Source organism: Aulonocara sp. 'chitande type north' Nkhata Bay, linkage group LG16 (assembly GCF_057382095.1).
Source record: "Aulonocara sp. 'chitande type north' Nkhata Bay isolate Kocher_YH1m ecotype deep benthic linkage group LG16, A_spYH_male_GT1.1, whole genome shotgun sequence".
In the NCBI taxonomy this organism is placed as follows: domain Eukaryota; kingdom Metazoa; phylum Chordata; class Actinopteri; order Cichliformes; family Cichlidae; genus Aulonocara; species Aulonocara sp. 'chitande type north' Nkhata Bay.
This window is the reverse complement of record NC_141359.1, coordinates 34,010,745-34,032,486: the sequence shown is the minus strand read 5'-3', so window position 1 is coordinate 34,032,486 and position 21,742 is coordinate 34,010,745. Positions and strand designations below refer to the sequence as shown.

General features: G+C 45.3%; 13 protein-coding genes across 13 annotated transcripts; all 13 read left to right on the top strand.

The window, feature by feature from the left end:
- Nucleotides 1–3: 3 nt before the first annotated feature.
- LOC147311939 (collagen alpha-3(VI) chain-like) lies at nucleotides 4–1,397 on the top strand. The gene is made up of 2 exons (XM_086267935.1): nucleotides 4–526; nucleotides 781–1,397. The coding sequence occupies exons 1-2, from the start codon at nucleotides 4–6 to the stop codon at nucleotides 1,395–1,397; spliced, it is 1,140 nt and encodes a 379-aa protein (XP_086124061.1).
- A 274-nt stretch (nucleotides 1,398–1,671) lies between these two features.
- LOC147311938 (collagen alpha-3(VI) chain-like) lies at nucleotides 1,672–3,065 on the top strand. The gene is made up of 2 exons (XM_086267941.1): nucleotides 1,672–2,194; nucleotides 2,449–3,065. Exons 1-2 carry the CDS (start codon nucleotides 1,672–1,674, stop codon nucleotides 3,063–3,065), a joined length of 1,140 nt encoding a protein of 379 aa, XP_086124067.1.
- A 273-nt stretch (nucleotides 3,066–3,338) lies between these two features.
- LOC147311937 (collagen alpha-3(VI) chain-like) lies at nucleotides 3,339–4,831 on the top strand. The gene is made up of 2 exons (XM_086267918.1): nucleotides 3,339–3,861; nucleotides 4,112–4,831. The coding sequence occupies exons 1-2, from the start codon at nucleotides 3,339–3,341 to the stop codon at nucleotides 4,783–4,785; spliced, it is 1,197 nt and encodes a 398-aa protein (XP_086124044.1). The 3' UTR covers nucleotides 4,786–4,831.
- Nucleotides 4,832–4,900: 69 nt separating this feature from the next.
- Nucleotides 4,901–6,581, top strand: LOC147311936 (collagen alpha-3(VI) chain-like). The gene is made up of 2 exons (XM_086267930.1): nucleotides 4,901–5,559; nucleotides 5,779–6,581. Exons 1-2 carry the CDS (start codon nucleotides 5,037–5,039, stop codon nucleotides 6,417–6,419), a joined length of 1,164 nt encoding a protein of 387 aa, XP_086124056.1. The 5' UTR covers nucleotides 4,901–5,036; the 3' UTR covers nucleotides 6,420–6,581.
- A 124-nt stretch (nucleotides 6,582–6,705) lies between these two features.
- Nucleotides 6,706–8,099, top strand: LOC147311935 (collagen alpha-3(VI) chain-like). Its single transcript, XM_086267940.1, has 2 exons — nucleotides 6,706–7,228; nucleotides 7,483–8,099. Exons 1-2 carry the CDS (start codon nucleotides 6,706–6,708, stop codon nucleotides 8,097–8,099), a joined length of 1,140 nt encoding a protein of 379 aa, XP_086124066.1.
- A 273-nt stretch (nucleotides 8,100–8,372) lies between these two features.
- On the top strand, nucleotides 8,373–9,865 carry LOC147311934 (collagen alpha-3(VI) chain-like). Its single transcript, XM_086267917.1, has 2 exons — nucleotides 8,373–8,895; nucleotides 9,146–9,865. Exons 1-2 carry the CDS (start codon nucleotides 8,373–8,375, stop codon nucleotides 9,817–9,819), a joined length of 1,197 nt encoding a protein of 398 aa, XP_086124043.1. The 3' UTR covers nucleotides 9,820–9,865.
- Nucleotides 9,866–9,934: 69 nt separating this feature from the next.
- LOC147311933 (collagen alpha-3(VI) chain-like) lies at nucleotides 9,935–11,615 on the top strand. The gene is made up of 2 exons (XM_086267929.1): nucleotides 9,935–10,593; nucleotides 10,813–11,615. The coding sequence occupies exons 1-2, from the start codon at nucleotides 10,071–10,073 to the stop codon at nucleotides 11,451–11,453; spliced, it is 1,164 nt and encodes a 387-aa protein (XP_086124055.1). The 5' UTR covers nucleotides 9,935–10,070; the 3' UTR covers nucleotides 11,454–11,615.
- A 124-nt stretch (nucleotides 11,616–11,739) lies between these two features.
- LOC147311932 (collagen alpha-3(VI) chain-like) lies at nucleotides 11,740–13,133 on the top strand. The gene is made up of 2 exons (XM_086267939.1): nucleotides 11,740–12,262; nucleotides 12,517–13,133. Exons 1-2 carry the CDS (start codon nucleotides 11,740–11,742, stop codon nucleotides 13,131–13,133), a joined length of 1,140 nt encoding a protein of 379 aa, XP_086124065.1.
- Nucleotides 13,134–13,405: 272 nt separating this feature from the next.
- On the top strand, nucleotides 13,406–14,898 carry LOC147311931 (collagen alpha-3(VI) chain-like). Its single transcript, XM_086267916.1, has 2 exons — nucleotides 13,406–13,928; nucleotides 14,179–14,898. The coding sequence occupies exons 1-2, from the start codon at nucleotides 13,406–13,408 to the stop codon at nucleotides 14,850–14,852; spliced, it is 1,197 nt and encodes a 398-aa protein (XP_086124042.1). The 3' UTR covers nucleotides 14,853–14,898.
- Nucleotides 14,899–14,967: 69 nt separating this feature from the next.
- LOC147311930 (collagen alpha-3(VI) chain-like) lies at nucleotides 14,968–16,648 on the top strand. Its single transcript, XM_086267928.1, has 2 exons — nucleotides 14,968–15,626; nucleotides 15,846–16,648. The coding sequence occupies exons 1-2, from the start codon at nucleotides 15,104–15,106 to the stop codon at nucleotides 16,484–16,486; spliced, it is 1,164 nt and encodes a 387-aa protein (XP_086124054.1). The 5' UTR covers nucleotides 14,968–15,103; the 3' UTR covers nucleotides 16,487–16,648.
- Nucleotides 16,649–16,772: 124 nt separating this feature from the next.
- Nucleotides 16,773–18,166, top strand: LOC147311929 (collagen alpha-3(VI) chain-like). Its single transcript, XM_086267938.1, has 2 exons — nucleotides 16,773–17,295; nucleotides 17,550–18,166. The coding sequence occupies exons 1-2, from the start codon at nucleotides 16,773–16,775 to the stop codon at nucleotides 18,164–18,166; spliced, it is 1,140 nt and encodes a 379-aa protein (XP_086124064.1).
- A 275-nt stretch (nucleotides 18,167–18,441) lies between these two features.
- Nucleotides 18,442–19,934, top strand: LOC147311928 (collagen alpha-3(VI) chain-like). The gene is made up of 2 exons (XM_086267914.1): nucleotides 18,442–18,964; nucleotides 19,215–19,934. The coding sequence occupies exons 1-2, from the start codon at nucleotides 18,442–18,444 to the stop codon at nucleotides 19,886–19,888; spliced, it is 1,197 nt and encodes a 398-aa protein (XP_086124040.1). The 3' UTR covers nucleotides 19,889–19,934.
- A 69-nt stretch (nucleotides 19,935–20,003) lies between these two features.
- Nucleotides 20,004–21,684, top strand: LOC147311927 (collagen alpha-3(VI) chain-like). The gene is made up of 2 exons (XM_086267927.1): nucleotides 20,004–20,662; nucleotides 20,882–21,684. Exons 1-2 carry the CDS (start codon nucleotides 20,140–20,142, stop codon nucleotides 21,520–21,522), a joined length of 1,164 nt encoding a protein of 387 aa, XP_086124053.1. The 5' UTR covers nucleotides 20,004–20,139; the 3' UTR covers nucleotides 21,523–21,684.
- The last annotated feature ends 58 nt before the right edge of the window (nucleotides 21,685–21,742 follow it).

Here is a 21,742-nt window from a genome sequence, read left to right as displayed (position 1 = left end):
GCTATGAGAGACTTTGTCCAAAAACAAGTAGACACACTCAGTGTGGATGATGGCAAAGACCGTGTGTCGGTTGTTCAGTACAGCAGCGATCCAGCCGTCCAGTTCTATCTGAACACGTACACCACAAAAAGAGAGGTCCTTGACAGTGTCAGAGGTTTGAGGCACAAAGGCGGACGACCCCTCAACACTGGAGTAGCTCTCCGGTACTTGAGGGATAACGTCTTCACGGCCTCTGCCGGAAGCAGGCGGCCATCAGGAGTTCCGCAGGTCCTAATATTGATCACTGGTGGAAGATCATTTGACAGTATTGATGAACCAGCCTCTGCTCTCAAACAGCTGGGTGTCTTGACCATTGCAATTGGAACCCGAGGCTCTGACCCCAGAGAACTTCAGACCATAACTGGCGAGCCCAGTTATGCTCTATCTGTGTCTGAACTTACTGACCTACCCAAAGTGCAACAGCAACTTGAGTCCTCTGTGGAAGCTGCAGTTTTTGAAGTCACCCCAGAATTACCAACCGTAATTGGTACGTTGTCAGACACATCCTGTTGCTTGCTCCAAAAGTTATTAATTTTAGCTACAGTGAGGAAAAGCAAATAAATGAATGTGATGTGTGTATAGGTTTTTTGTGCATTTCAAACCAGTTGGTAGCATGCTGTGGTCTTTCTAAAACAGAAGTAGGCCAGGCTAGTGTTGTTAAAATATTAGTGTGCCAGTGAAAGATAATCTCACAAGCTTTGTGAAAGGTTTTCATTTTTTTGTCCTACTGTCTTTTCTCAGCTTCACGTGACAGAAAAGATATTGTATTCCTTCTGGATGGTTCTGATGGCACAAGGAATGGCTTTCCTGCCATGCGTGATTTTGTAGAGAGAGTGGTGGAGAAAATCAATGTGGGAGAAAACAAAGACCATGTCTCTGTGGTCCAGTACAGCAGAGAACCAGAGGTCCATTTCTATCTGAACACATATACCACAAGGGAGGATGTGGTGGACTCGGTCAGAGGGCTTAGACACAGAGGAGGAAGACCCCTAAACACTGGGGCAGCTCTCCAATACGTCAGAGACAACGTCTTTACAAACTCCTCTGGAAGTAGACGCCTGCAGGGTGTCCCACAGATATTGATCTTACTAACTGGGGGAAGGTCTTTTGACAATGTAGATAGCCCAGCCTCAGCTCTCAAACAGCAGGGCATTTATGTGATTGGCATTGGAACTAGGACCTCAGATGCTAGAGAGCTGCAGAAACTATCATATGAGCCCAGTTATGCTCTGTCAGTGTCCGAGTTCACTGACCTTCCCAGTGTCCAAGAACAGCTCTCTTCTGTAATGAGCAAAGTGATAGTGAGGGCCACGCCCATGACACCAACAGTGACCGGTAAGAACGTGACTCCTTTGTAATCTCCAGTATCATGGTAGGAAACAGTGTGAAAAGAAACCAAATGTGATTTGCTGTGTTCAGTTAGCTAGTGGATTGTCTTTTTTTTTTTTAAATAGTTGTGCTTGCGAAGAAAGAGTTCAATTTCAAGATGTTTCTCTTTAGCTGCAAAATATTTGATTGACCAAGTTAAACATATGGTAAATCTCATGTCTCTTAGTGGTCAGACAGCCAGCAGGAAGGGATGTGGTGTTTTTGCTGGATGGATCTGATGCTACTAGAAGTGGATTCCCAGCTATGAGAGACTTTGTCCAAAAACAAGTAGACACACTCAGTGTGGATGATGGCAAAGACCGTGTGTCGGTTGTTCAGTACAGCAGCGATCCAGCCGTCCAGTTCTATCTGAACACGTACACCACAAAAAGAGAGGTCCTTGACAGTGTCAGAGGTTTGAGGCACAAAGGCGGACGACCCCTCAACACTGGAGCAGCTCTCCGGTACTTGAGGGATAACGTCTTCACGGCCTCTGCCGGAAGCAGGCGGCCATCAGGAGTTCCGCAGGTCCTAATATTGATCACTGGTGGAAGATCATTTGACAGTATTGATGAACCAGCCTCTGCTCTCAAACAGCTGGGTGTCTTGACCATTGCAATTGGAACCCGAGGCTCTGACCCCAGAGAACTTCAGACCATAACTGGCGAGCCCAGTTATGCTCTATCTGTGTCTGAACTTACTGACCTACCCAAAGTGCAACAGCAACTTGAGTCCTCTGTGGAAGCTGCAGTTTTTGAAGTCACCCCAGAATTACCAACCGTAATTGGTACGTTGTCAGACACATCCTGTTGCTTGCTCCAAAAGTTATTAATTTTAGCTACAGTGAGGAAAAGCAAATAAATGAATGTGATGTGTGTATAGGTTTTTTGTGCATTTCAAACCAGTTGGTAGCATGCTGTGGTCTTTCTAAAACAGAAGTAGGCCAGGCTAGTGTTGTTAAAATATTAGTGTGCCAGTGAAAGATAATCTCACAAGCTTTGTGAAAGGTTTTCATTTTTTTGTCCTACTGTCTTTTCTCAGCTTCACGTGACAGAAAAGATATTGTATTCCTTCTGGATGGTTCTGATGGCACAAGGAATGGCTTTCCTGCCATGCGTGATTTTGTAGAGAGAGTGGTGGAGAAAATCAATGTGGGAGAAAACAAAGACCATGTCTCTGTGGTCCAGTACAGCAGAGAACCAGAGGTCCATTTCTATCTGAACACATATACCACAAGGGAGGATGTGGTGGACTCGGTCAGAGGGCTTAGACACAGAGGAGGAAGACCCCTAAACACTGGGGCAGCTCTCCAATACGTCAGAGACAACGTCTTTACAAACTCCTCTGGAAGTAGACGCCTGCAGGGTGTCCCACAGATATTGATCTTACTAACTGGGGGAAGGTCTTTTGACAATGTAGATAGCCCAGCCTCAGCTCTCAAACAGCAGGGCATTTATGTGATTGGCATTGGAACTAGGACCTCAGATGCTAGAGAGCTGCAGAAACTATCATATGAGCCCAGTTATGCTCTGTCAGTGTCCGAGTTCACTGACCTTCCCAGTGTCCAAGAACAGCTCTCTTCTGTAATGAGCAAAGTGATAGTGAGGGCCACGCCCATGACACCAACAGTGACCGGTAAGAACGTGACTCCTTTGTAATCTCCACTATCATGGTAGGAAACAGTGTGAAAAGAAACCAAATGTGATTTGCTGTGTTCAGTTAGCTAGTGGATTGTGTTTTTTTTTTTAAATAGTTGTGCTTGCGAAGAAAGAGTTCAATTTCAAGATGTTTCTCTTTAGCTGCAAAATATTTGATTGACCAAGTTAAACATATGGTAAATCTCATGTCTCTTAGTGGTCAGACAGCCAGCAGGAAGGGATGTGGTGTTTTTGCTGGATGGATCTGATGCTACTAGAAGTGGATTCCCAGCTATGAGAGACTTTGTCCAAAAACAAGTAGACACACTCAGTGTGGATGATGGCAAAGACCGTGTGTCGGTTGTTCAGTACAGCAGCGATCCAGCCGTCCAGTTCTATCTGAACACGTACACCACAAAAAGAGAGGTCCTTGACAGTGTCAGAGGTTTGAGGCACAAAGGCGGACGACCCCTCAACACTGGAGCAGCTCTCCGGTACTTGAGGGATAACGTCTTCACGGCCTCTGCCGGAAGCAGGCGGCCCTCAGGAGTTCCGCAGGTCCTAATATTGATCACTGGTGGAAGATCATTTGACAGTATTGATGAACCAGCCTCTGCTCTCAAACAGCTGGGTGTCTTGACCATTGCAATTGGAACCCGAGGCTCTGACCCCAGAGAACTTCAGACCATAACTGGCGAGCCCAGTCATGCTGTATCTGTGTCTGAGTTCACTGACCTTCCCAATGTTCAAGAACAGCTCTCTTCTGTAATGAGCACAGTGCCAATGAGGGTCACACCTTTGACCCCAACAGTAACTGGTAAGAACATGACCCATCTTCAAAGTCCAGTATCATTGTAGGAAACAGTGTGAAAAGAAATCATTTGGTTTTGCTGTGTTTAATCAGCCAGTGGATTGTTTTTCCTTTTTTTTTGTTCTGTTTTCGTTTTTGTTTTTTTTATAAAATAGTTGTGGTTGTAAAGAAAGAGTTCACTTTTACCATGGTGCTTTTTAGCTGCAAAATATTTGATTGACCAAGTTAAACATATGGTAAATCTCATGTCTCTTAGTGGTCAGACAGCCAGCAGGAAGGGATGTGGTGTTTTTGCTGGATGGATCTGATGCTACTAGAAGTGGATTCCCAGCTATGAGAGACTTTGTCCAAAAACAAGTAGACACACTCAGTGTGGATGATGGCAAAGACCGTGTGTCGGTTGTTCAGTACAGCAGCGATCCAGCCGTCCAGTTCTATCTGAACACGTACACCACAAAAAGAGAGGTCCTTGACAGTGTCAGAGGTTTGAGGCACAAAGGCGGACGACCCCTCAACACTGGAGCAGCTCTCCGGTACTTGAGGGATAACGTCTTCACGGCCTCTGCCGGAAGCAGGCGGCCATCAGGAGTTCCGCAGGTCCTAATATTGATCACTGGTGGAAGATCATTTGACAGTATTGATGAACCAGCCTCTGCTCTCAAACAGCTGGGTGTCTTGACCATTGCAATTGGAACCCGAGGCTCTGACCCCAGAGAACTTCAGACCATAACTGGCGAGCCCAGTTATGCTCTATCTGTGTCTGAACTTACTGACCTACCCAAAGTGCAACAGCAACTTGAGTCCTCTGTGGAAGCTGCAGTTTTTGAAGTCACCCCAGAATTACCAACCGTAATTGGTACGTTGTCAGACACATCCTGTTGCTTGCTCCAAAAGTTATTAATTTTAGCTACAGTGAGGAAAAGCAAATAAATGAATGTGATGTGTGTATAGGTTTTTTGTGCATTTCAAACCAGTTGGTAGCATGCTGTGGTCTTTCTAAAACAGAAGTAGGCCAGGCTAGTGTTGTTAAAATATTAGTGTGCCAGTGAAAGATAATCTCACAAGCTTTGTGAAAGGTTTTCATTTTTTTGTCCTACTGTCTTTTCTCAGCTTCACGTGACAGAAAAGATATTGTATTCCTTCTGGATGGTTCTGATGGCACAAGGAATGGCTTTCCTGCCATGCGTGATTTTGTAGAGAGAGTGGTGGAGAAAATCAATGTGGGAGAAAACAAAGACCATGTCTCTGTGGTCCAGTACAGCAGAGAACCAGAGGTCCATTTCTATCTGAACACATATACCACAAGGGAGGATGTGGTGGACTCGGTCAGAGGGCTTAGACACAGAGGAGGAAGACCCCTAAACACTGGGGCAGCTCTCCAATACGTCAGAGACAACGTCTTTACAAACTCCTCTGGAAGTAGACGCCTGCAGGGTGTCCCACAGATATTGATCTTACTAACTGGGGGAAGGTCTTTTGACAATGTAGATAGCCCAGCCTCAGCTCTCAAACAGCAGGGCATTTATGTGATTGGCATTGGAACTAGGACCTCAGATGCTAGAGAGCTGCAGAAACTATCATATGAGCCCAGTTATGCTCTGTCAGTGTCCGAGTTCACTGACCTTCCCAGTGTCCAAGAACAGCTCTCTTCTGTAATGAGCAAAGTGATAGTGAGGGCCACGCCCATGACACCAACAGTGACCGGTAAGAACGTGACTCCTTTGTAATCTCCACTATCATGGTAGGAAACAGTGTGAAAAGAAACCAAATGTGATTTGCTGTGTTCAGTTAGCTAGTGGATTGTGTTTTTTTTTTTAAATAGTTGTGCTTGCGAAGAAAGAGTTCAATTTCAAGATGTTTCTCTTTAGCTGCAAAATATTTGATTGACCAAGTTAAACATATGGTAAATCTCATGTCTCTTAGTGGTCAGACAGCCAGCAGGAAGGGATGTGGTGTTTTTGCTGGATGGATCTGATGCTACTAGAAGTGGATTCCCAGCTATGAGAGACTTTGTCCAAAAACAAGTAGACACACTCAGTGTGGATGATGGCAAAGACCGTGTGTCGGTTGTTCAGTACAGCAGCGATCCAGCCGTCCAGTTCTATCTGAACACGTACACCACAAAAAGAGAGGTCCTTGACAGTGTCAGAGGTTTGAGGCACAAAGGCGGACGACCCCTCAACACTGGAGCAGCTCTCCGGTACTTGAGGGATAACGTCTTCACGGCCTCTGCCGGAAGCAGGCGGCCCTCAGGAGTTCCGCAGGTCCTAATATTGATCACTGGTGGAAGATCATTTGACAGTATTGATGAACCAGCCTCTGCTCTCAAACAGCTGGGTGTCTTGACCATTGCAATTGGAACCCGAGGCTCTGACCCCAGAGAACTTCAGACCATAACTGGCGAGCCCAGTCATGCTGTATCTGTGTCTGAGTTCACTGACCTTCCCAATGTTCAAGAACAGCTCTCTTCTGTAATGAGCACAGTGCCAATGAGGGTCACACCTTTGACCCCAACAGTAACTGGTAAGAACATGACCCATCTTCAAAGTCCAGTATCATTGTAGGAAACAGTGTGAAAAGAAATCATTTGGTTTTGCTGTGTTTAATCAGCCAGTGGATTGTTTTTCCTTTTTTTTTGTTCTGTTTTCGTTTTTGTTTTTTTTATAAAATAGTTGTGGTTGTAAAGAAAGAGTTCACTTTTACCATGGTGCTTTTTAGCTGCAAAATATTTGATTGACCAAGTTAAACATATGGTAAATCTCATGTCTCTTAGTGGTCAGACAGCCAGCAGGAAGGGATGTGGTGTTTTTGCTGGATGGATCTGATGCTACTAGAAGTGGATTCCCAGCTATGAGAGACTTTGTCCAAAAACAAGTAGACACACTCAGTGTGGATGATGGCAAAGACCGTGTGTCGGTTGTTCAGTACAGCAGCGATCCAGCCGTCCAGTTCTATCTGAACACGTACACCACAAAAAGAGAGGTCCTTGACAGTGTCAGAGGTTTGAGGCACAAAGGCGGACGACCCCTCAACACTGGAGCAGCTCTCCGGTACTTGAGGGATAACGTCTTCACGGCCTCTGCCGGAAGCAGGCGGCCATCAGGAGTTCCGCAGGTCCTAATATTGATCACTGGTGGAAGATCATTTGACAGTATTGATGAACCAGCCTCTGCTCTCAAACAGCTGGGTGTCTTGACCATTGCAATTGGAACCCGAGGCTCTGACCCCAGAGAACTTCAGACCATAACTGGCGAGCCCAGTTATGCTCTATCTGTGTCTGAACTTACTGACCTACCCAAAGTGCAACAGCAACTTGAGTCCTCTGTGGAAGCTGCAGTTTTTGAAGTCACCCCAGAATTACCAACCGTAATTGGTACGTTGTCAGACACATCCTGTTGCTTGCTCCAAAAGTTATTAATTTTAGCTACAGTGAGGAAAAGCAAATAAATGAATGTGATGTGTGTATAGGTTTTTTGTGCATTTCAAACCAGTTGGTAGCATGCTGTGGTCTTTCTAAAACAGAAGTAGGCCAGGCTAGTGTTGTTAAAATATTAGTGTGCCAGTGAAAGATAATCTCACAAGCTTTGTGAAAGGTTTTCATTTTTTTGTCCTACTGTCTTTTCTCAGCTTCACGTGACAGAAAAGATATTGTATTCCTTCTGGATGGTTCTGATGGCACAAGGAATGGCTTTCCTGCCATGCGTGATTTTGTAGAGAGAGTGGTGGAGAAAATCAATGTGGGAGAAAACAAAGACCATGTCTCTGTGGTCCAGTACAGCAGAGAACCAGAGGTCCATTTCTATCTGAACACATATACCACAAGGGAGGATGTGGTGGACTCGGTCAGAGGGCTTAGACACAGAGGAGGAAGACCCCTAAACACTGGGGCAGCTCTCCAATACGTCAGAGACAACGTCTTTACAAACTCCTCTGGAAGTAGACGCCTGCAGGGTGTCCCACAGATATTGATCTTACTAACTGGGGGAAGGTCTTTTGACAATGTAGATAGCCCAGCCTCAGCTCTCAAACAGCAGGGCATTTATGTGATTGGCATTGGAACTAGGACCTCAGATGCTAGAGAGCTGCAGAAACTATCATATGAGCCCAGTTATGCTCTGTCAGTGTCCGAGTTCACTGACCTTCCCAGTGTCCAAGAACAGCTCTCTTCTGTAATGAGCAAAGTGATAGTGAGGGCCACGCCCATGACACCAACAGTGACCGGTAAGAACGTGACTCCTTTGTAATCTCCACTATCATGGTAGGAAACAGTGTGAAAAGAAACCAAATGTGATTTGCTGTGTTCAGTTAGCTAGTGGATTGTGTTTTTTTTTTTAAATAGTTGTGCTTGCGAAGAAAGAGTTCAATTTCAAGATGTTTCTCTTTAGCTGCAAAATATTTGATTGACCAAGTTAAACATATGGTAAATCTCATGTCTCTTAGTGGTCAGACAGCCAGCAGGAAGGGATGTGGTGTTTTTGCTGGATGGATCTGATGCTACTAGAAGTGGATTCCCAGCTATGAGAGACTTTGTCCAAAAACAAGTAGACACACTCAGTGTGGATGATGGCAAAGACCGTGTGTCGGTTGTTCAGTACAGCAGCGATCCAGCCGTCCAGTTCTATCTGAACACGTACACCACAAAAAGAGAGGTCCTTGACAGTGTCAGAGGTTTGAGGCACAAAGGCGGACGACCCCTCAACACTGGAGCAGCTCTCCGGTACTTGAGGGATAACGTCTTCACGGCCTCTGCCGGAAGCAGGCGGCCCTCAGGAGTTCCGCAGGTCCTAATATTGATCACTGGTGGAAGATCATTTGACAGTATTGATGAACCAGCCTCTGCTCTCAAACAGCTGGGTGTCTTGACCATTGCAATTGGAACCCGAGGCTCTGACCCCAGAGAACTTCAGACCATAACTGGCGAGCCCAGTCATGCTGTATCTGTGTCTGAGTTCACTGACCTTCCCAATGTTCAAGAACAGCTCTCTTCTGTAATGAGCACAGTGCCAATGAGGGTCACACCTTTGACCCCAACAGTAACTGGTAAGAACATGACCCATCTTCAAAGTCCAGTATCATTGTAGGAAACAGTGTGAAAAGAAATCATTTGGTTTTGCTGTGTTTAATCAGCCAGTGGATTGTTTTTCCTTTTTTTTTGTTCTGTTTTCGTTTTTGTTTTTTTTATAAAATAGTTGTGGTTGTAAAGAAAGAGTTCACTTTTACCATGGTGCTTTTTAGCTGCAAAATATTTGATTGACCAAGTTAAACATATGGTAAATCTCATGTCTCTTAGTGGTCAGACAGCCAGCAGGAAGGGATGTGGTGTTTTTGCTGGATGGATCTGATGCTACTAGAAGTGGATTCCCAGCTATGAGAGACTTTGTCCAAAAACAAGTAGACACACTCAGTGTGGATGATGGCAAAGACCGTGTGTCGGTTGTTCAGTACAGCAGCGATCCAGCCGTCCAGTTCTATCTGAACACGTACACCACAAAAAGAGAGGTCCTTGACAGTGTCAGAGGTTTGAGGCACAAAGGCGGACGACCCCTCAACACTGGAGCAGCTCTCCGGTACTTGAGGGATAACGTCTTCACGGCCTCTGCCGGAAGCAGGCGGCCATCAGGAGTTCCGCAGGTCCTAATATTGATCACTGGTGGAAGATCATTTGACAGTATTGATGAACCAGCCTCTGCTCTCAAACAGCTGGGTGTCTTGACCATTGCAATTGGAACCCGAGGCTCTGACCCCAGAGAACTTCAGACCATAACTGGCGAGCCCAGTTATGCTCTATCTGTGTCTGAACTTACTGACCTACCCAAAGTGCAACAGCAACTTGAGTCCTCTGTGGAAGCTGCAGTTTTTGAAGTCACCCCAGAATTACCAACCGTAATTGGTACGTTGTCAGACACATCCTGTTGCTTGCTCCAAAAGTTATTAATTTTAGCTACAGTGAGGAAAAGCAAATAAATGAATGTGATGTGTGTATAGGTTTTTTGTGCATTTCAAACCAGTTGGTAGCATGCTGTGGTCTTTCTAAAACAGAAGTAGGCCAGGCTAGTGTTGTTAAAATATTAGTGTGCCAGTGAAAGATAATCTCACAAGCTTTGTGAAAGGTTTTCATTTTTTTGTCCTACTGTCTTTTCTCAGCTTCACGTGACAGAAAAGATATTGTATTCCTTCTGGATGGTTCTGATGGCACAAGGAATGGCTTTCCTGCCATGCGTGATTTTGTAGAGAGAGTGGTGGAGAAAATCAATGTGGGAGAAAACAAAGACCATGTCTCTGTGGTCCAGTACAGCAGAGAACCAGAGGTCCATTTCTATCTGAACACATATACCACAAGGGAGGATGTGGTGGACTCGGTCAGAGGGCTTAGACACAGAGGAGGAAGACCCCTAAACACTGGGGCAGCTCTCCAATACGTCAGAGACAACGTCTTTACAAACTCCTCTGGAAGTAGACGCCTGCAGGGTGTCCCACAGATATTGATCTTACTAACTGGGGGAAGGTCTTTTGACAATGTAGATAGCCCAGCCTCAGCTCTCAAACAGCAGGGCATTTATGTGATTGGCATTGGAACTAGGACCTCAGATGCTAGAGAGCTGCAGAAACTATCATATGAGCCCAGTTATGCTCTGTCAGTGTCCGAGTTCACTGACCTTCCCAGTGTCCAAGAACAGCTCTCTTCTGTAATGAGCAAAGTGATAGTGAGGGCCACGCCCATGACACCAACAGTGACCGGTAAGAACGTGACTCCTTTGTAATCTCCACTATCATGGTAGGAAACAGTGTGAAAAGAAACCAAATGTGATTTGCTGTGTTCAGTTAGCTAGTGGATTGTGTTTTTTTTTTTAAATAGTTGTGCTTGCGAAGAAAGAGTTCAATTTCAAGATGTTTCTCTTTAGCTGCAAAATATTTGATTGACCAAGTTAAACATATGGTAAATCTCATGTCTCTTAGTGGTCAGACAGCCAGCAGGAAGGGATGTGGTGTTTTTGCTGGATGGATCTGATGCTACTAGAAGTGGATTCCCAGCTATGAGAGACTTTGTCCAAAAACAAGTAGACACACTCAGTGTGGATGATGGCAAAGACCGTGTGTCGGTTGTTCAGTACAGCAGCGATCCAGCCGTCCAGTTCTATCTGAACACGTACACCACAAAAAGAGAGGTCCTTGACAGTGTCAGAGGTTTGAGGCACAAAGGCGGACGACCCCTCAACACTGGAGCAGCTCTCCGGTACTTGAGGGATAACGTCTTCACGGCCTCTGCCGGAAGCAGGCGGCCCTCAGGAGTTCCGCAGGTCCTAATATTGATCACTGGTGGAAGATCATTTGACAGTATTGATGAACCAGCCTCTGCTCTCAAACAGCTGGGTGTCTTGACCATTGCAATTGGAACCCGAGGCTCTGACCCCAGAGAACTTCAGACCATAACTGGCGAGCCCAGTCATGCTGTATCTGTGTCTGAGTTCACTGACCTTCCCAATGTTCAAGAACAGCTCTCTTCTGTAATGAGCACAGTGCCAATGAGGGTCACACCTTTGACCCCAACAGTAACTGGTAAGAACATGACCCATCTTCAAAGTCCAGTATCATTGTAGGAAACAGTGTGAAAAGAAATCATTTGGTTTTGCTGTGTTTAATCAGCCAGTGGATTGTTTTTCCTTTTTTTTTGTTCTGTTTTCGTTTTTGTTTTTTTTATAAAATAGTTGTGGTTGTAAAGAAAGAGTTCACTTTTACCATGGTGCTTTTTAGCTGCAAAATATTTGATTGACCAAGTTAAACATATGGTAAATCTCATGTCTCTTAGTGGTCAGACAGCCAGCAGGAAGGGATGTGGTGTTTTTGCTGGATGGATCTGATGCTACTAGAAGTGGATTCCCAGCTATGAGAGACTTTGTCCAAAAACAAGTAGACACACTCAGTGTGGATGATGGCAAAGACCGTGTGTCGGTTGTTCAGTACAGCAGCGATCCAGCCGTCCAGTTCTATCTGAACACGTACACCACAAAAAGAGAGGTCCTTGACAGTGTCAGAGGTTTGAGGCACAAAGGCGGACGACCCCTCAACACTGGAGCAGCTCTCCGGTACTTGAGGGATAACGTCTTCACGGCCTCTGCCGGAAGCAGGCGGCCATCAGGAGTTCCGCAGGTCCTAATATTGATCACTGGTGGAAGATCATTTGACAGTATTGATGAACCAGCCTCTGCTCTCAAACAGCTGGGTGTCTTGACCATTGCAATTGGAACCCGAGGCTCTGACCCCAGAGAACTTCAGACCATAACTGGCGAGCCCAGTTATGCTCTATCTGTGTCTGAACTTACTGACCTACCCAAAGTGCAACAGCAACTTGAGTCCTCTGTGGAAGCTGCAGTTTTTGAAGTCACCCCAGAATTACCAACCGTAATTGGTACGTTGTCAGACACATCCTGTTGCTTGCTCCAAAAGTTATTAATTTTAGCTACAGTGAGGAAAAGCAAATAAATGAATGTGATGTGTGTATAGGTTTTTTGTGCATTTCAAACCAGTTGGTAGCATGCTGTGGTCTTTCTAAAACAGAAGTAGGCCAGGCTAGTGTTGTTAAAATATTAGTGTGCCAGTGAAAGATAATCTCACAAGCTTTGTGAAAGGTTTTCATTTTTTTGTCCTACTGTCTTTTCTCAGCTTCACGTGACAGAAAAGATATTGTATTCCTTCTGGATGGTTCTGATGGCACAAGGAATGGCTTTCCTGCCATGCGTGATTTTGTAGAGAGAGTGGTGGAGAAAATCAATGTGGGAGAAAACAAAGACCATGTCTCTGTGGTCCAGTACAGCAGAGAACCAGAGGTCCATTTCTATCTGAACACATATACCACAAGGGAGGATGTGGTGGACTCGGTCAGAGGGCTTAGACACAGAGGAGGAAGACCCCTAAACACTGGGGCAGCTCTCCAATACGTCAGAGACAACGTCTTTACAAACTCCTCTGGAAGTAGACGCCTGCAGGGTGTCCCACAGATATTGATCTTACTAACTGGGGGAAGGTCTTTTGACAATGTAGATAGCCCAGCCTCAGCTCTCAAACAGCAGGGCATTTATGTGATTGGCATTGGAACTAGGACCTCAGATGCTAGAGAGCTGCAGAAACTATCATATGAGCCCAGTTATGCTCTGTCAGTGTCCGAGTTCACTGACCTTCCCAGTGTCCAAGAACAGCTCTCTTCTGTAATGAGCAAAGTGATAGTGAGGGCCACGCCCATGACACCAACAGTGACCGGTAAGAACGTGACTCCTTTGTAATCTCCACTATCATGGTAGGAAACAGTGTGAAAAGAAACCAAATGTGATTTGCTGTGTTCAGTTAGCTAGTGGATTGTGTTTTTTTTTTAAATAGTTGTGCTTGCGAAGAAAGAGTTCAATTTCAAGATGTTTCTCTTTAGCTGCAAAATATTTGATTGACCAAGTTAAACATATGGTAAATCTCATGTCTCTTAGTGGTCAGACAGCCAGCAGGAAGGGATGTGGTGTTTTTGCTGGATGGATCTGATGCTACTAGAAGTGGATTCCCAGCTATGAGAGACTTTGTCCAAAAACAAGTAGACACACTCAGTGTGGATGATGGCAAAGACCGTGTGTCGGTTGTTCAGTACAGCAGCGATCCAGCCGTCCAGTTCTATCTGAACACGTACACCACAAAAAGAGAGGTCCTTGACAGTGTCAGAGGTTTGAGGCACAAAGGCGGACGACCCCTCAACACTGGAGCAGCTCTCCGGTACTTGAGGGATAACGTCTTCACGGCCTCTGCCGGAAGCAGGCGGCCCTCAGGAGTTCCGCAGGTCCTAATATTGATCACTGGTGGAAGATCATTTGACAGTATTGATGAACCAGCCTCTGCTCTCAAACAGCTGGGTGTCTTGACCATTGCAATTGGAACCCGAGGCTCTGACCCCAGAGAACTTCAGACCATAACTGGCGAGCCCAGTCATGCTGTATCTGTGTCTGAGTTCACTGACCTTCCCAATGTTCAAGAACAGCTCTCTTCTGTAATGAGCACAGTGCCAATGAGGGTCACACCTTTGACCCCAACAGTAACTGGTAAGAACATGACCCATCTTCAAAGTCCAGTATCATTGTAGGAAACAGTGTGAAAAGAAATCATTTGGTTTTGCTGTGTTTAATCAGCCAGTGGATTGTTTTTCCTTTTTTTTTGTTCTGTTTTCGTTTTTGTTTTTTTTATAAAATAGTTGTGGTTGTAAAGAAAGAGTTCACTTTTACCATGGTGCTTTTTAGCTGCAAAATATTTGATTGACCAAGTTAAACATATGGTAAATCTCATGTCTCTTAGTGGTCAGACAGCCAGCAGGAAGGGATGTGGTGTTTTTGCTGGATGGATCTGATGCTACTAGAAGTGGATTCCCAGCTATGAGAGACTTTGTCCAAAAACAAGTAGACACACTCAGTGTGGATGATGGCAAAGACCGTGTGTCGGTTGTTCAGTACAGCAGCGATCCAGCCGTCCAGTTCTATCTGAACACGTACACCACAAAAAGAGAGGTCCTTGACAGTGTCAGAGGTTTGAGGCACAAAGGCGGACGACCCCTCAACACTGGAGCAGCTCTCCGGTACTTGAGGGATAACGTCTTCACGGCCTCTGCCGGAAGCAGGCGGCCATCAGGAGTTCCGCAGGTCCTAATATTGATCACTGGTGGAAGATCATTTGACAGTATTGATGAACCAGCCTCTGCTCTCAAACAGCTGGGTGTCTTGACCATTGCAATTGGAACCCGAGGCTCTGACCCCAGAGAACTTCAGACCATAACTGGCGAGCCCAGTTATGCTCTATCTGTGTCTGAACTTACTGACCTACCCAAAGTGCAACAGCAACTTGAGTCCTCTGTGGAAGCTGCAGTTTTTGAAGTCACCCCAGAATTACCAACCGTAATTGGTACGTTGTCAGACACATCCTGTTGCTTGCTCCAAAAGTTATTAATTTTAGCTACAGTGAGGAAAAGCAAATAAATGAATGTGATGTGTGTATAGGTTTTTTGTGCATTTCAAACCAGTTGGTAGCATGCTGTGGTCTTTCTAAAACAGAAGTAGGCCAGGCTAGTGTTGTTAAAATATTAGTGTGCCAGTGAAAGATAATCTCACAAGCTTTGTGAAAGGTTTTCATTTTTTTGTCCTACTGTCTTTTCTCAGCTTCACGTGACAGAAAAGATATTGTATTCCTTCTGGATGGTTCTGATGGCACAAGGAATGGCTTTCCTGCCATGCGTGATTTTGTAGAGAGAGTGGTGGAGAAAATCAATGTGGGAGAAAACAAAGACCATGTCTCTGTGGTCCAGTACAGCAGAGAACCAGAGGTCCATTTCTATCTGAACACATATACCACAAGGGAGGATGTGGTGGACTCGGTCAGAGGGCTTAGACACAGAGGAGGAAGACCCCTAAACACTGGGGCAGCTCTCCAATACGTCAGAGACAACGTCTTTACAAACTCCTCTGGAAGTAGACGCCTGCAGGGTGTCCCACAGATATTGATCTTACTAACTGGGGGAAGGTCTTTTGACAATGTAGATAGCCCAGCCTCAGCTCTCAAACAGCAGGGCATTTATGTGATTGGCATTGGAACTAGGACCTCAGATGCTAGAGAGCTGCAGAAACTATCATATGAGCCCAGTTATGCTCTGTCAGTGTCCGAGTTCACTGACCTTCCCAGTGTCCAAGAACAGCTCTCTTCTGTAATGAGCAAAGTGATAGTGAGGGCCACGCCCATGACACCAACAGTGACCGGTAAGAACGTGACTCCTTTGTAATCTCCACTATCATGGTAGGAAACAGTGTGAAAAGAAACCAAATGTGATTTGCTGTGTTCAGTTAGCTAGTGGATTGTGTTTTTTTTTTTAAATAGTTGTGCTTGCGAAGAAAGAGTTCAATTTCAAGATGTTTCTCTTTAGCTGCAAAATATTTGATTGACCAAGTTAAACATATGGTAAATCTCATGTCTCTTAGTGGTCAGACAGCCAGCAGGAAGGGATGTGGTGTTTTTGCTGGATGGATCTGATGCTACTAGAAGTGGATTCCCAGCTATGAGAGACTTTGTCCAAAAACAAGTAGACACACTCAGTGTGGATGATGGCAAAGACCGTGTGTCGGTTGTTCAGTACAGCAGCGATCCAGCCGTCCAGTTCTATCTGAACACGTACACCACAAAAAGAGAGGTCCTTGACAGTGTCAGAGGTTTGAGGCACAAAGGCGGACGACCCCTCAACACTGGAGCAGCTCTCCGGTACTTGAGGGATAACGTCTTCACGGCCTCTGCCGGAAGCAGGCGGCCCTCAGGAGTTCCGCAGGTCCTAATATTGATCACTGGTGGAAGATCATTTGACAGTATTGATGAACCAGCCTCTGCTCTCAAACAGCTGGGTGTCTTGACCATTGCAATTGGAACCCGAGGCTCTGACCCCAGAGAACTTCAGACCATAACTGGCGAGCCCAGTCATGCTGTATCTGTGTCTGAGTTCACTGACCTTCCCAATGTTCAAGAACAGCTCTCTTCTGTAATGAGCACAGTGCCAATGAGGGTCACACCTTTGACCCCAACAGTAACTGGTAAGAACATGACCCATCTTCAAAGTCCAGTATCATTGTAGGAAACAGTGTGAAAAGAAATCATTTGGTTTTGCTGTGTTTAATCAGCCAGTGGATTGTTTTTCCTTTTTTTTTGTTCTGTTTTCGTTTTTGTTTTTTTTATAAAATAGTTGTGGTTGTAAAGAAAGAGTTCACTTTTACCATGGTGCTTTTTAGCTGCAAAATATTTGATTGACCAAGTTAAACATATGGTAAATCTCATGTCTCTTAGTGGTCAGACAGCCAGCAGGAAGGGATGTGGTGTTTTTGCTGGATGGATCTGATGCTACTAGAAGTGGATTCCCAGCTATGAGAGACTTTGTCCAAAAACAAGTAGACACACTCAGTGTGGATGATGGCAAAGACCGTGTGTCGGTTGTTCAGTACAGCAGCGATCCAGCCGTCCAGTTCTATCTGAACACGTACACCACAAAAAGAGAGGTCCTTGACAGTGTCAGAGGTTTGAGGCACAAAGGCGGACGACCCCTCAACACTGGAGCAGCTCTCCGGTACTTGAGGGATAACGTCTTCACGGCCTCTGCCGGAAGCAGGCGGCCATCAGGAGTTCCGCAGGTCCTAATATTGATCACTGGTGGAAGATCATTTGACAGTATTGATGAACCAGCCTCTGCTCTCAAACAGCTGGGTGTCTTGACCATTGCAATTGGAACCCGAGGCTCTGACCCCAGAGAACTTCAGACCATAACTGGCGAGCCCAGTTATGCTCTATCTGTGTCTGAACTTACTGACCTACCCAAAGTGCAACAGCAACTTGAGTCCTCTGTGGAAGCTGCAGTTTTTGAAGTCACCCCAGAATTACCAACCGTAATTGGTACGTTGTCAGACACATCCTGTTGCTTGCTCCAAAAGTTATTAATTTTAGCTACAGTGAGGAAAAGCAAATAAATGAATGTGATGTGTGTATAGGTTTTTTGTGCATTTCAAACCAGTTGGTAGCATGCTGTGGTCTTTCTAAAACAGAAGTAGGCCAGGCTAGTGTTGTTAAAATATTAGTGTGCCAGTGAAAGATAATCTCACAAGCTTTGTGAAAGGTTTTCATTTTTTTGTCCTACTGTCTTTTCTCAGCTTCACGTGACAGAAAAGATATTGTATTCCTTCTGGATGGTTCTGATGGCACAAGGAATGGCTTTCCTGCCATGCGTGATTTTGTAGAGAGAGTGGTGGAGAAAATCAATGTGGGAGAAAACAAAGACCATGTCTCTGTGGTCCAGTACAGCAGAGAACCAGAGGTCCATTTCTATCTGAACACATATACCACAAGGGAGGATGTGGTGGACTCGGTCAGAGGGCTTAGACACAGAGGAGGAAGACCCCTAAACACTGGGGCAGCTCTCCAATACGTCAGAGACAACGTCTTTACAAACTCCTCTGGAAGTAGACGCCTGCAGGGTGTCCCACAGATATTGATCTTACTAACTGGGGGAAGGTCTTTTGACAATGTAGATAGCCCAGCCTCAGCTCTCAAACAGCAGGGCATTTATGTGATTGGCATTGGAACTAGGACCTCAGATGCTAGAGAGCTGCAGAAACTATCATATGAGCCCAGTTATGCTCTGTCAGTGTCCGAGTTCACTGACCTTCCCAGTGTCCAAGAACAGCTCTCTTCTGTAATGAGCAAAGTGATAGTGAGGGCCACGCCCATGACACCAACAGTGACCGGTAAGAACGTGACTCCTTTGTAATCTCCACTATCATGGTAGGAAACAGTGTGAAAAGAAACCAAATGTGATTTGCTGTGTTCAGTTAGCTAGTGGATTGTGTTTTTTTTTTTTTAAATAGTTGTGCTTGCGAAGAAAGAGTTCAATTTCAAGATGTTTCTCTTTAGCTGCAAAATATTTGATTGACCAAGTTAAACATATGGTAAATCTCATGTCTCTTAGTGGTCAGACAGCCAGCAGGAAGGGATGTGGTGTTTTTGCTGGATGGATCTGATGCTACTAGAAGTGGATTCCCAGCTATGAGAGACTTTGTCCAAAAACAAGTAGACACACTCAGTGTGGATGATGGCAAAGACCGTGTGTCGGTTGTTCAGTACAGCAGCGATCCAGCCGTCCAGTTCTATCTGAACACGTACACCACAAAAAGAGAGGTCCTTGACAGTGTCAGAGGTTTGAGGCACAAAGGCGGACGACCCCTCAACACTGGAGCAGCTCTCCGGTACTTGAGGGATAACGTCTTCACGGCCTCTGCCGGAAGCAGGCGGCCCTCAGGAGTTCCGCAGGTCCTAATATTGATCACTGGTGGAAGATCATTTGACAGTATTGATGAACCAGCCTCTGCTCTCAAACAGCTGGGTGTCTTGACCATTGCAATTGGAACCCGAGGCTCTGACCCCAGAGAACTTCAGACCATAACTGGCGAGCCCAGTCATGCTGTATCTGTGTCTGAGTTCACTGACCTTCCCAATGTTCAAGAACAGCTCTCTTCTGTAATGAGCACAGTGCCAATGAGGGTCACACCTTTGACCCCAACAGTAACTGGTAAGAACATGACCCATCTTCAAAGTCCAGTATCATTGTAGGAAACAGTGTGAAAAGAAATCATTTGGTTTTGCTGTGTTTAATCAGCCAGTGGATTGTTTTTCCTTTTTTTTTGTTCTGTTTTCGTTTTTGTTTTTTTTATAAAATAGTTGTGGTTGTAAAGAAAGAGTTCACTTTTACCATGGTGCTTTTTAGCTGCAAAATATTTGATTGACCAAGTTAAACATATGGTAAATCTCATGTCTCTTAGTGGTCAGACAGCCAGCAGGAAGGGATGTGGTGTTTTTGCTGGATGGATCTGATGCTACTAGAAGTGGATTCCCAGCTATGAGAGACTTTGTCCAAAAACAAGTAGACACACTCAGTGTGGATGATGGCAAAGACCGTGTGTCGGTTGTTCAGTACAGCAGCGATCCAGCTGTCCAGTTCTATCTGAACACGTACACCACAAAAAGAGAGGTCCTTGACAGTGTCAGAGGTTTGAGGCACAAAGGCGGACGACCCCTCAACACTGGAGCAGCTCTCCGGTACTTGAGGGATAACGTCTTCACGGCCTCTGCCGGAAGCAGGCGGCCATCAGGAGTTCCGCAGGTCCTAATATTGATCACTGGTGGAAGATCATTTGACAGTATTGATGAACCAGCCTCTGCTCTCAAACAGCTGGGTGTCTTGACCATTGCAATTGGAACCCGAGGCTCTGACCCCAGAGAACTTCAGACCATAACTGGCGAGCCCAGTTATGCTCTATCTGTGTCTGAACTTACTGACCTACCCAAAGTGCAACAGCAACTTGAGTCCTCTGTGGAAGCTGCAGTTTTTGAAGTCACCCCAGAATTACCAACCGTAATTGGTACGTTGTCAGACACATCCTGTTGCTTGCTCCAAAAGTTATTAATTTTAGCTACAGTGAGGAAAAGCAAATAAATGAATGTGATGTGTGTATAGGTTTTTTGTGCATTTCAAACCAGTTGGTAGCATGCTGTGGTCTTTCTAAAACAGAAGTAGGCCAGGCTAGTGTTGTTAAAATATTAGTGTGCCAGTGAAAGATAATCTCACAAGCTTTGTGAAAGGTTTTCATTTTTTTGTCCTACTGTCTTTTCTCAGCTTCACGTGACAGAAAAGATATTGTATTCCTTCTGGATGGTTCTGATGGCACAAGGAATGGCTTTCCTGCCATGCGTGATTTTGTAGAGAGAGTGGTGGAGAAAATCAATGTGGGAGAAAACAAAGACCATGTCTCTGTGGTCCAGTACAGCAGAGAACCAGAGGTCCATTTCTATCTGAACACATATACCACAAGGGAGGATGTGGTGGACTCGGTCAGAGGGCTTAGACACAGAGGAGGAAGACCCCTAAACACTGGGGCAGCTCTCCAATACGTCAGAGACAACGTCTTTACAAACTCCTCTGGAAGTAGACGCCTGCAGGGTGTCCCACAGATATTGATCTTACTAACTGGGGGAAGGTCTTTTGACAATGTAGATAGCCCAGCCTCAGCTCTCAAACAGCAGGGCATTTATGTGATTGGCATTGGAACTAGGACCTCAGATGCTAGAGAGCTGCAGAAACTATCATATGAGCCCAGTTATGCTCTGTCAGTGTCCGAGTTCACTGACCTTCCCAGTGTCCAAGAACAGCTCTCTTCTGTAATGAGCAAAGTGATAGTGAGGGCCACGCCCATGACACCAACAGTGACCGGTAAGAACGTGACTCCTTTGTAATCTCCACTATCATGGTAGGAAACAGTGTGAAAAGAAACCAAATGTGATTTGCTGTGTTCAGTTAGCTAGTGGATTGTGTTTTTTTTTTTAAATAGTTGTGCTTGCGAAGAAAGAGTTCAATTTCAAGATGTTTCTCTTTAGCTGCAAAATATTTGATTGACCAAGTTAAACATATGGTAAATCTCATGTCTCTTAGTGGTCAGACAGCCAGCAGGAAGGGATGTGGTGTTTTTGCTGGATGGATCTGATGCTACTAGAAGTGGATTCCCAGCTATGAGAGACTTTGTCCAAAAACAAGTAGACACACTCAGTGTGGATGATGGCAAAGACCGTGTGTCGGTTGTTCAGTACAGCAGCGATCCAGCCGTCCAGTTCTATCTGAACACGTACACCACAAAAAGAGAGGTCCTTGACAGTGTCAGAGGTTTGAGGCACAAAGGCGGACGACCCCTCAACACTGGAGCAGCTCTCCGGTACTTGAGGGATAACGTCTTCACGGCCTCTGCCGGAAGCAGGCGGCCCTCAGGAGTTCCGCAGGTCCTAATATTGATCACTGGTGGAAGATCATTTGACAGTATTGATGAACCAGCCTCTGCTCTCAAACAGCTGGGTGTCTTGACCATTGCAATTGGAACCCGAGGCTCTGACCCCAGAGAACTTCAGACCATAACTGGCGAGCCCAGTCATGCTGTATCTGTGTCTGAGTTCACTGACCTTCCCAATGTTCAAGAACAGCTCTCTTCTGTAATGAGCACAGTGCCAATGAGGGTCACACCTTTGACCCCAACAGTAACTGGTAAGAACATGACCCATCTTCAAAGTCCAGTATCATTGTAGGAAACAGTGTGAAAAGAAATCATTTGGTTTTGCTGTGTTTAATCAGCCAGTGGATTGTTTTTCCTTTTTTTTTGTTCTGTTTTCGTTTTTGTTTTTTTTATAAAATAGTTGTGGTTGTAAAGAAAGAGTTCACTTTTACCATGGTGCTTTTTAGCTGCAAAATATTTGATTGACCAAGTTAAACATATGGTAAATCTCATGTCTCTTAGTGGTCAGACAG

Coding starts and splice junctions, on each gene's coding strand:
- LOC147311932 (XM_086267939.1), top strand. CDS start 11,740: ATGAGAGACTTTGTCCAAAAACAAGTAGACACACTCAGTGTGGATGAT. Junction 12,263..12,516: donor AGAATTACCAACCGTAATTG/GTACGTTGTCAG, acceptor GTCTTTTCTCAG/CTTCACGTGACAGAAAAGAT.
- LOC147311933 (XM_086267929.1), top strand. CDS start 10,071: ATGCGTGATTTTGTAGAGAGAGTGGTGGAGAAAATCAATGTGGGAGAA. Junction 10,594..10,812: donor CATGACACCAACAGTGACCG/GTAAGAACGTGA, acceptor CATGTCTCTTAG/TGGTCAGACAGCCAGCAGGA.
- LOC147311934 (XM_086267917.1), top strand. CDS start 8,373: ATGAGAGACTTTGTCCAAAAACAAGTAGACACACTCAGTGTGGATGAT. Junction 8,896..9,145: donor TTTGACCCCAACAGTAACTG/GTAAGAACATGA, acceptor CATGTCTCTTAG/TGGTCAGACAGCCAGCAGGA.
- LOC147311938 (XM_086267941.1), top strand. CDS start 1,672: ATGAGAGACTTTGTCCAAAAACAAGTAGACACACTCAGTGTGGATGAT. Junction 2,195..2,448: donor AGAATTACCAACCGTAATTG/GTACGTTGTCAG, acceptor GTCTTTTCTCAG/CTTCACGTGACAGAAAAGAT.
- LOC147311931 (XM_086267916.1), top strand. CDS start 13,406: ATGAGAGACTTTGTCCAAAAACAAGTAGACACACTCAGTGTGGATGAT. Junction 13,929..14,178: donor TTTGACCCCAACAGTAACTG/GTAAGAACATGA, acceptor CATGTCTCTTAG/TGGTCAGACAGCCAGCAGGA.
- LOC147311935 (XM_086267940.1), top strand. CDS start 6,706: ATGAGAGACTTTGTCCAAAAACAAGTAGACACACTCAGTGTGGATGAT. Junction 7,229..7,482: donor AGAATTACCAACCGTAATTG/GTACGTTGTCAG, acceptor GTCTTTTCTCAG/CTTCACGTGACAGAAAAGAT.
- LOC147311939 (XM_086267935.1), top strand. CDS start 4: ATGAGAGACTTTGTCCAAAAACAAGTAGACACACTCAGTGTGGATGAT. Junction 527..780: donor AGAATTACCAACCGTAATTG/GTACGTTGTCAG, acceptor GTCTTTTCTCAG/CTTCACGTGACAGAAAAGAT.
- LOC147311927 (XM_086267927.1), top strand. CDS start 20,140: ATGCGTGATTTTGTAGAGAGAGTGGTGGAGAAAATCAATGTGGGAGAA. Junction 20,663..20,881: donor CATGACACCAACAGTGACCG/GTAAGAACGTGA, acceptor CATGTCTCTTAG/TGGTCAGACAGCCAGCAGGA.
- LOC147311930 (XM_086267928.1), top strand. CDS start 15,104: ATGCGTGATTTTGTAGAGAGAGTGGTGGAGAAAATCAATGTGGGAGAA. Junction 15,627..15,845: donor CATGACACCAACAGTGACCG/GTAAGAACGTGA, acceptor CATGTCTCTTAG/TGGTCAGACAGCCAGCAGGA.
- LOC147311937 (XM_086267918.1), top strand. CDS start 3,339: ATGAGAGACTTTGTCCAAAAACAAGTAGACACACTCAGTGTGGATGAT. Junction 3,862..4,111: donor TTTGACCCCAACAGTAACTG/GTAAGAACATGA, acceptor CATGTCTCTTAG/TGGTCAGACAGCCAGCAGGA.
- LOC147311936 (XM_086267930.1), top strand. CDS start 5,037: ATGCGTGATTTTGTAGAGAGAGTGGTGGAGAAAATCAATGTGGGAGAA. Junction 5,560..5,778: donor CATGACACCAACAGTGACCG/GTAAGAACGTGA, acceptor CATGTCTCTTAG/TGGTCAGACAGCCAGCAGGA.
- LOC147311929 (XM_086267938.1), top strand. CDS start 16,773: ATGAGAGACTTTGTCCAAAAACAAGTAGACACACTCAGTGTGGATGAT. Junction 17,296..17,549: donor AGAATTACCAACCGTAATTG/GTACGTTGTCAG, acceptor GTCTTTTCTCAG/CTTCACGTGACAGAAAAGAT.
- LOC147311928 (XM_086267914.1), top strand. CDS start 18,442: ATGAGAGACTTTGTCCAAAAACAAGTAGACACACTCAGTGTGGATGAT. Junction 18,965..19,214: donor TTTGACCCCAACAGTAACTG/GTAAGAACATGA, acceptor CATGTCTCTTAG/TGGTCAGACAGCCAGCAGGA.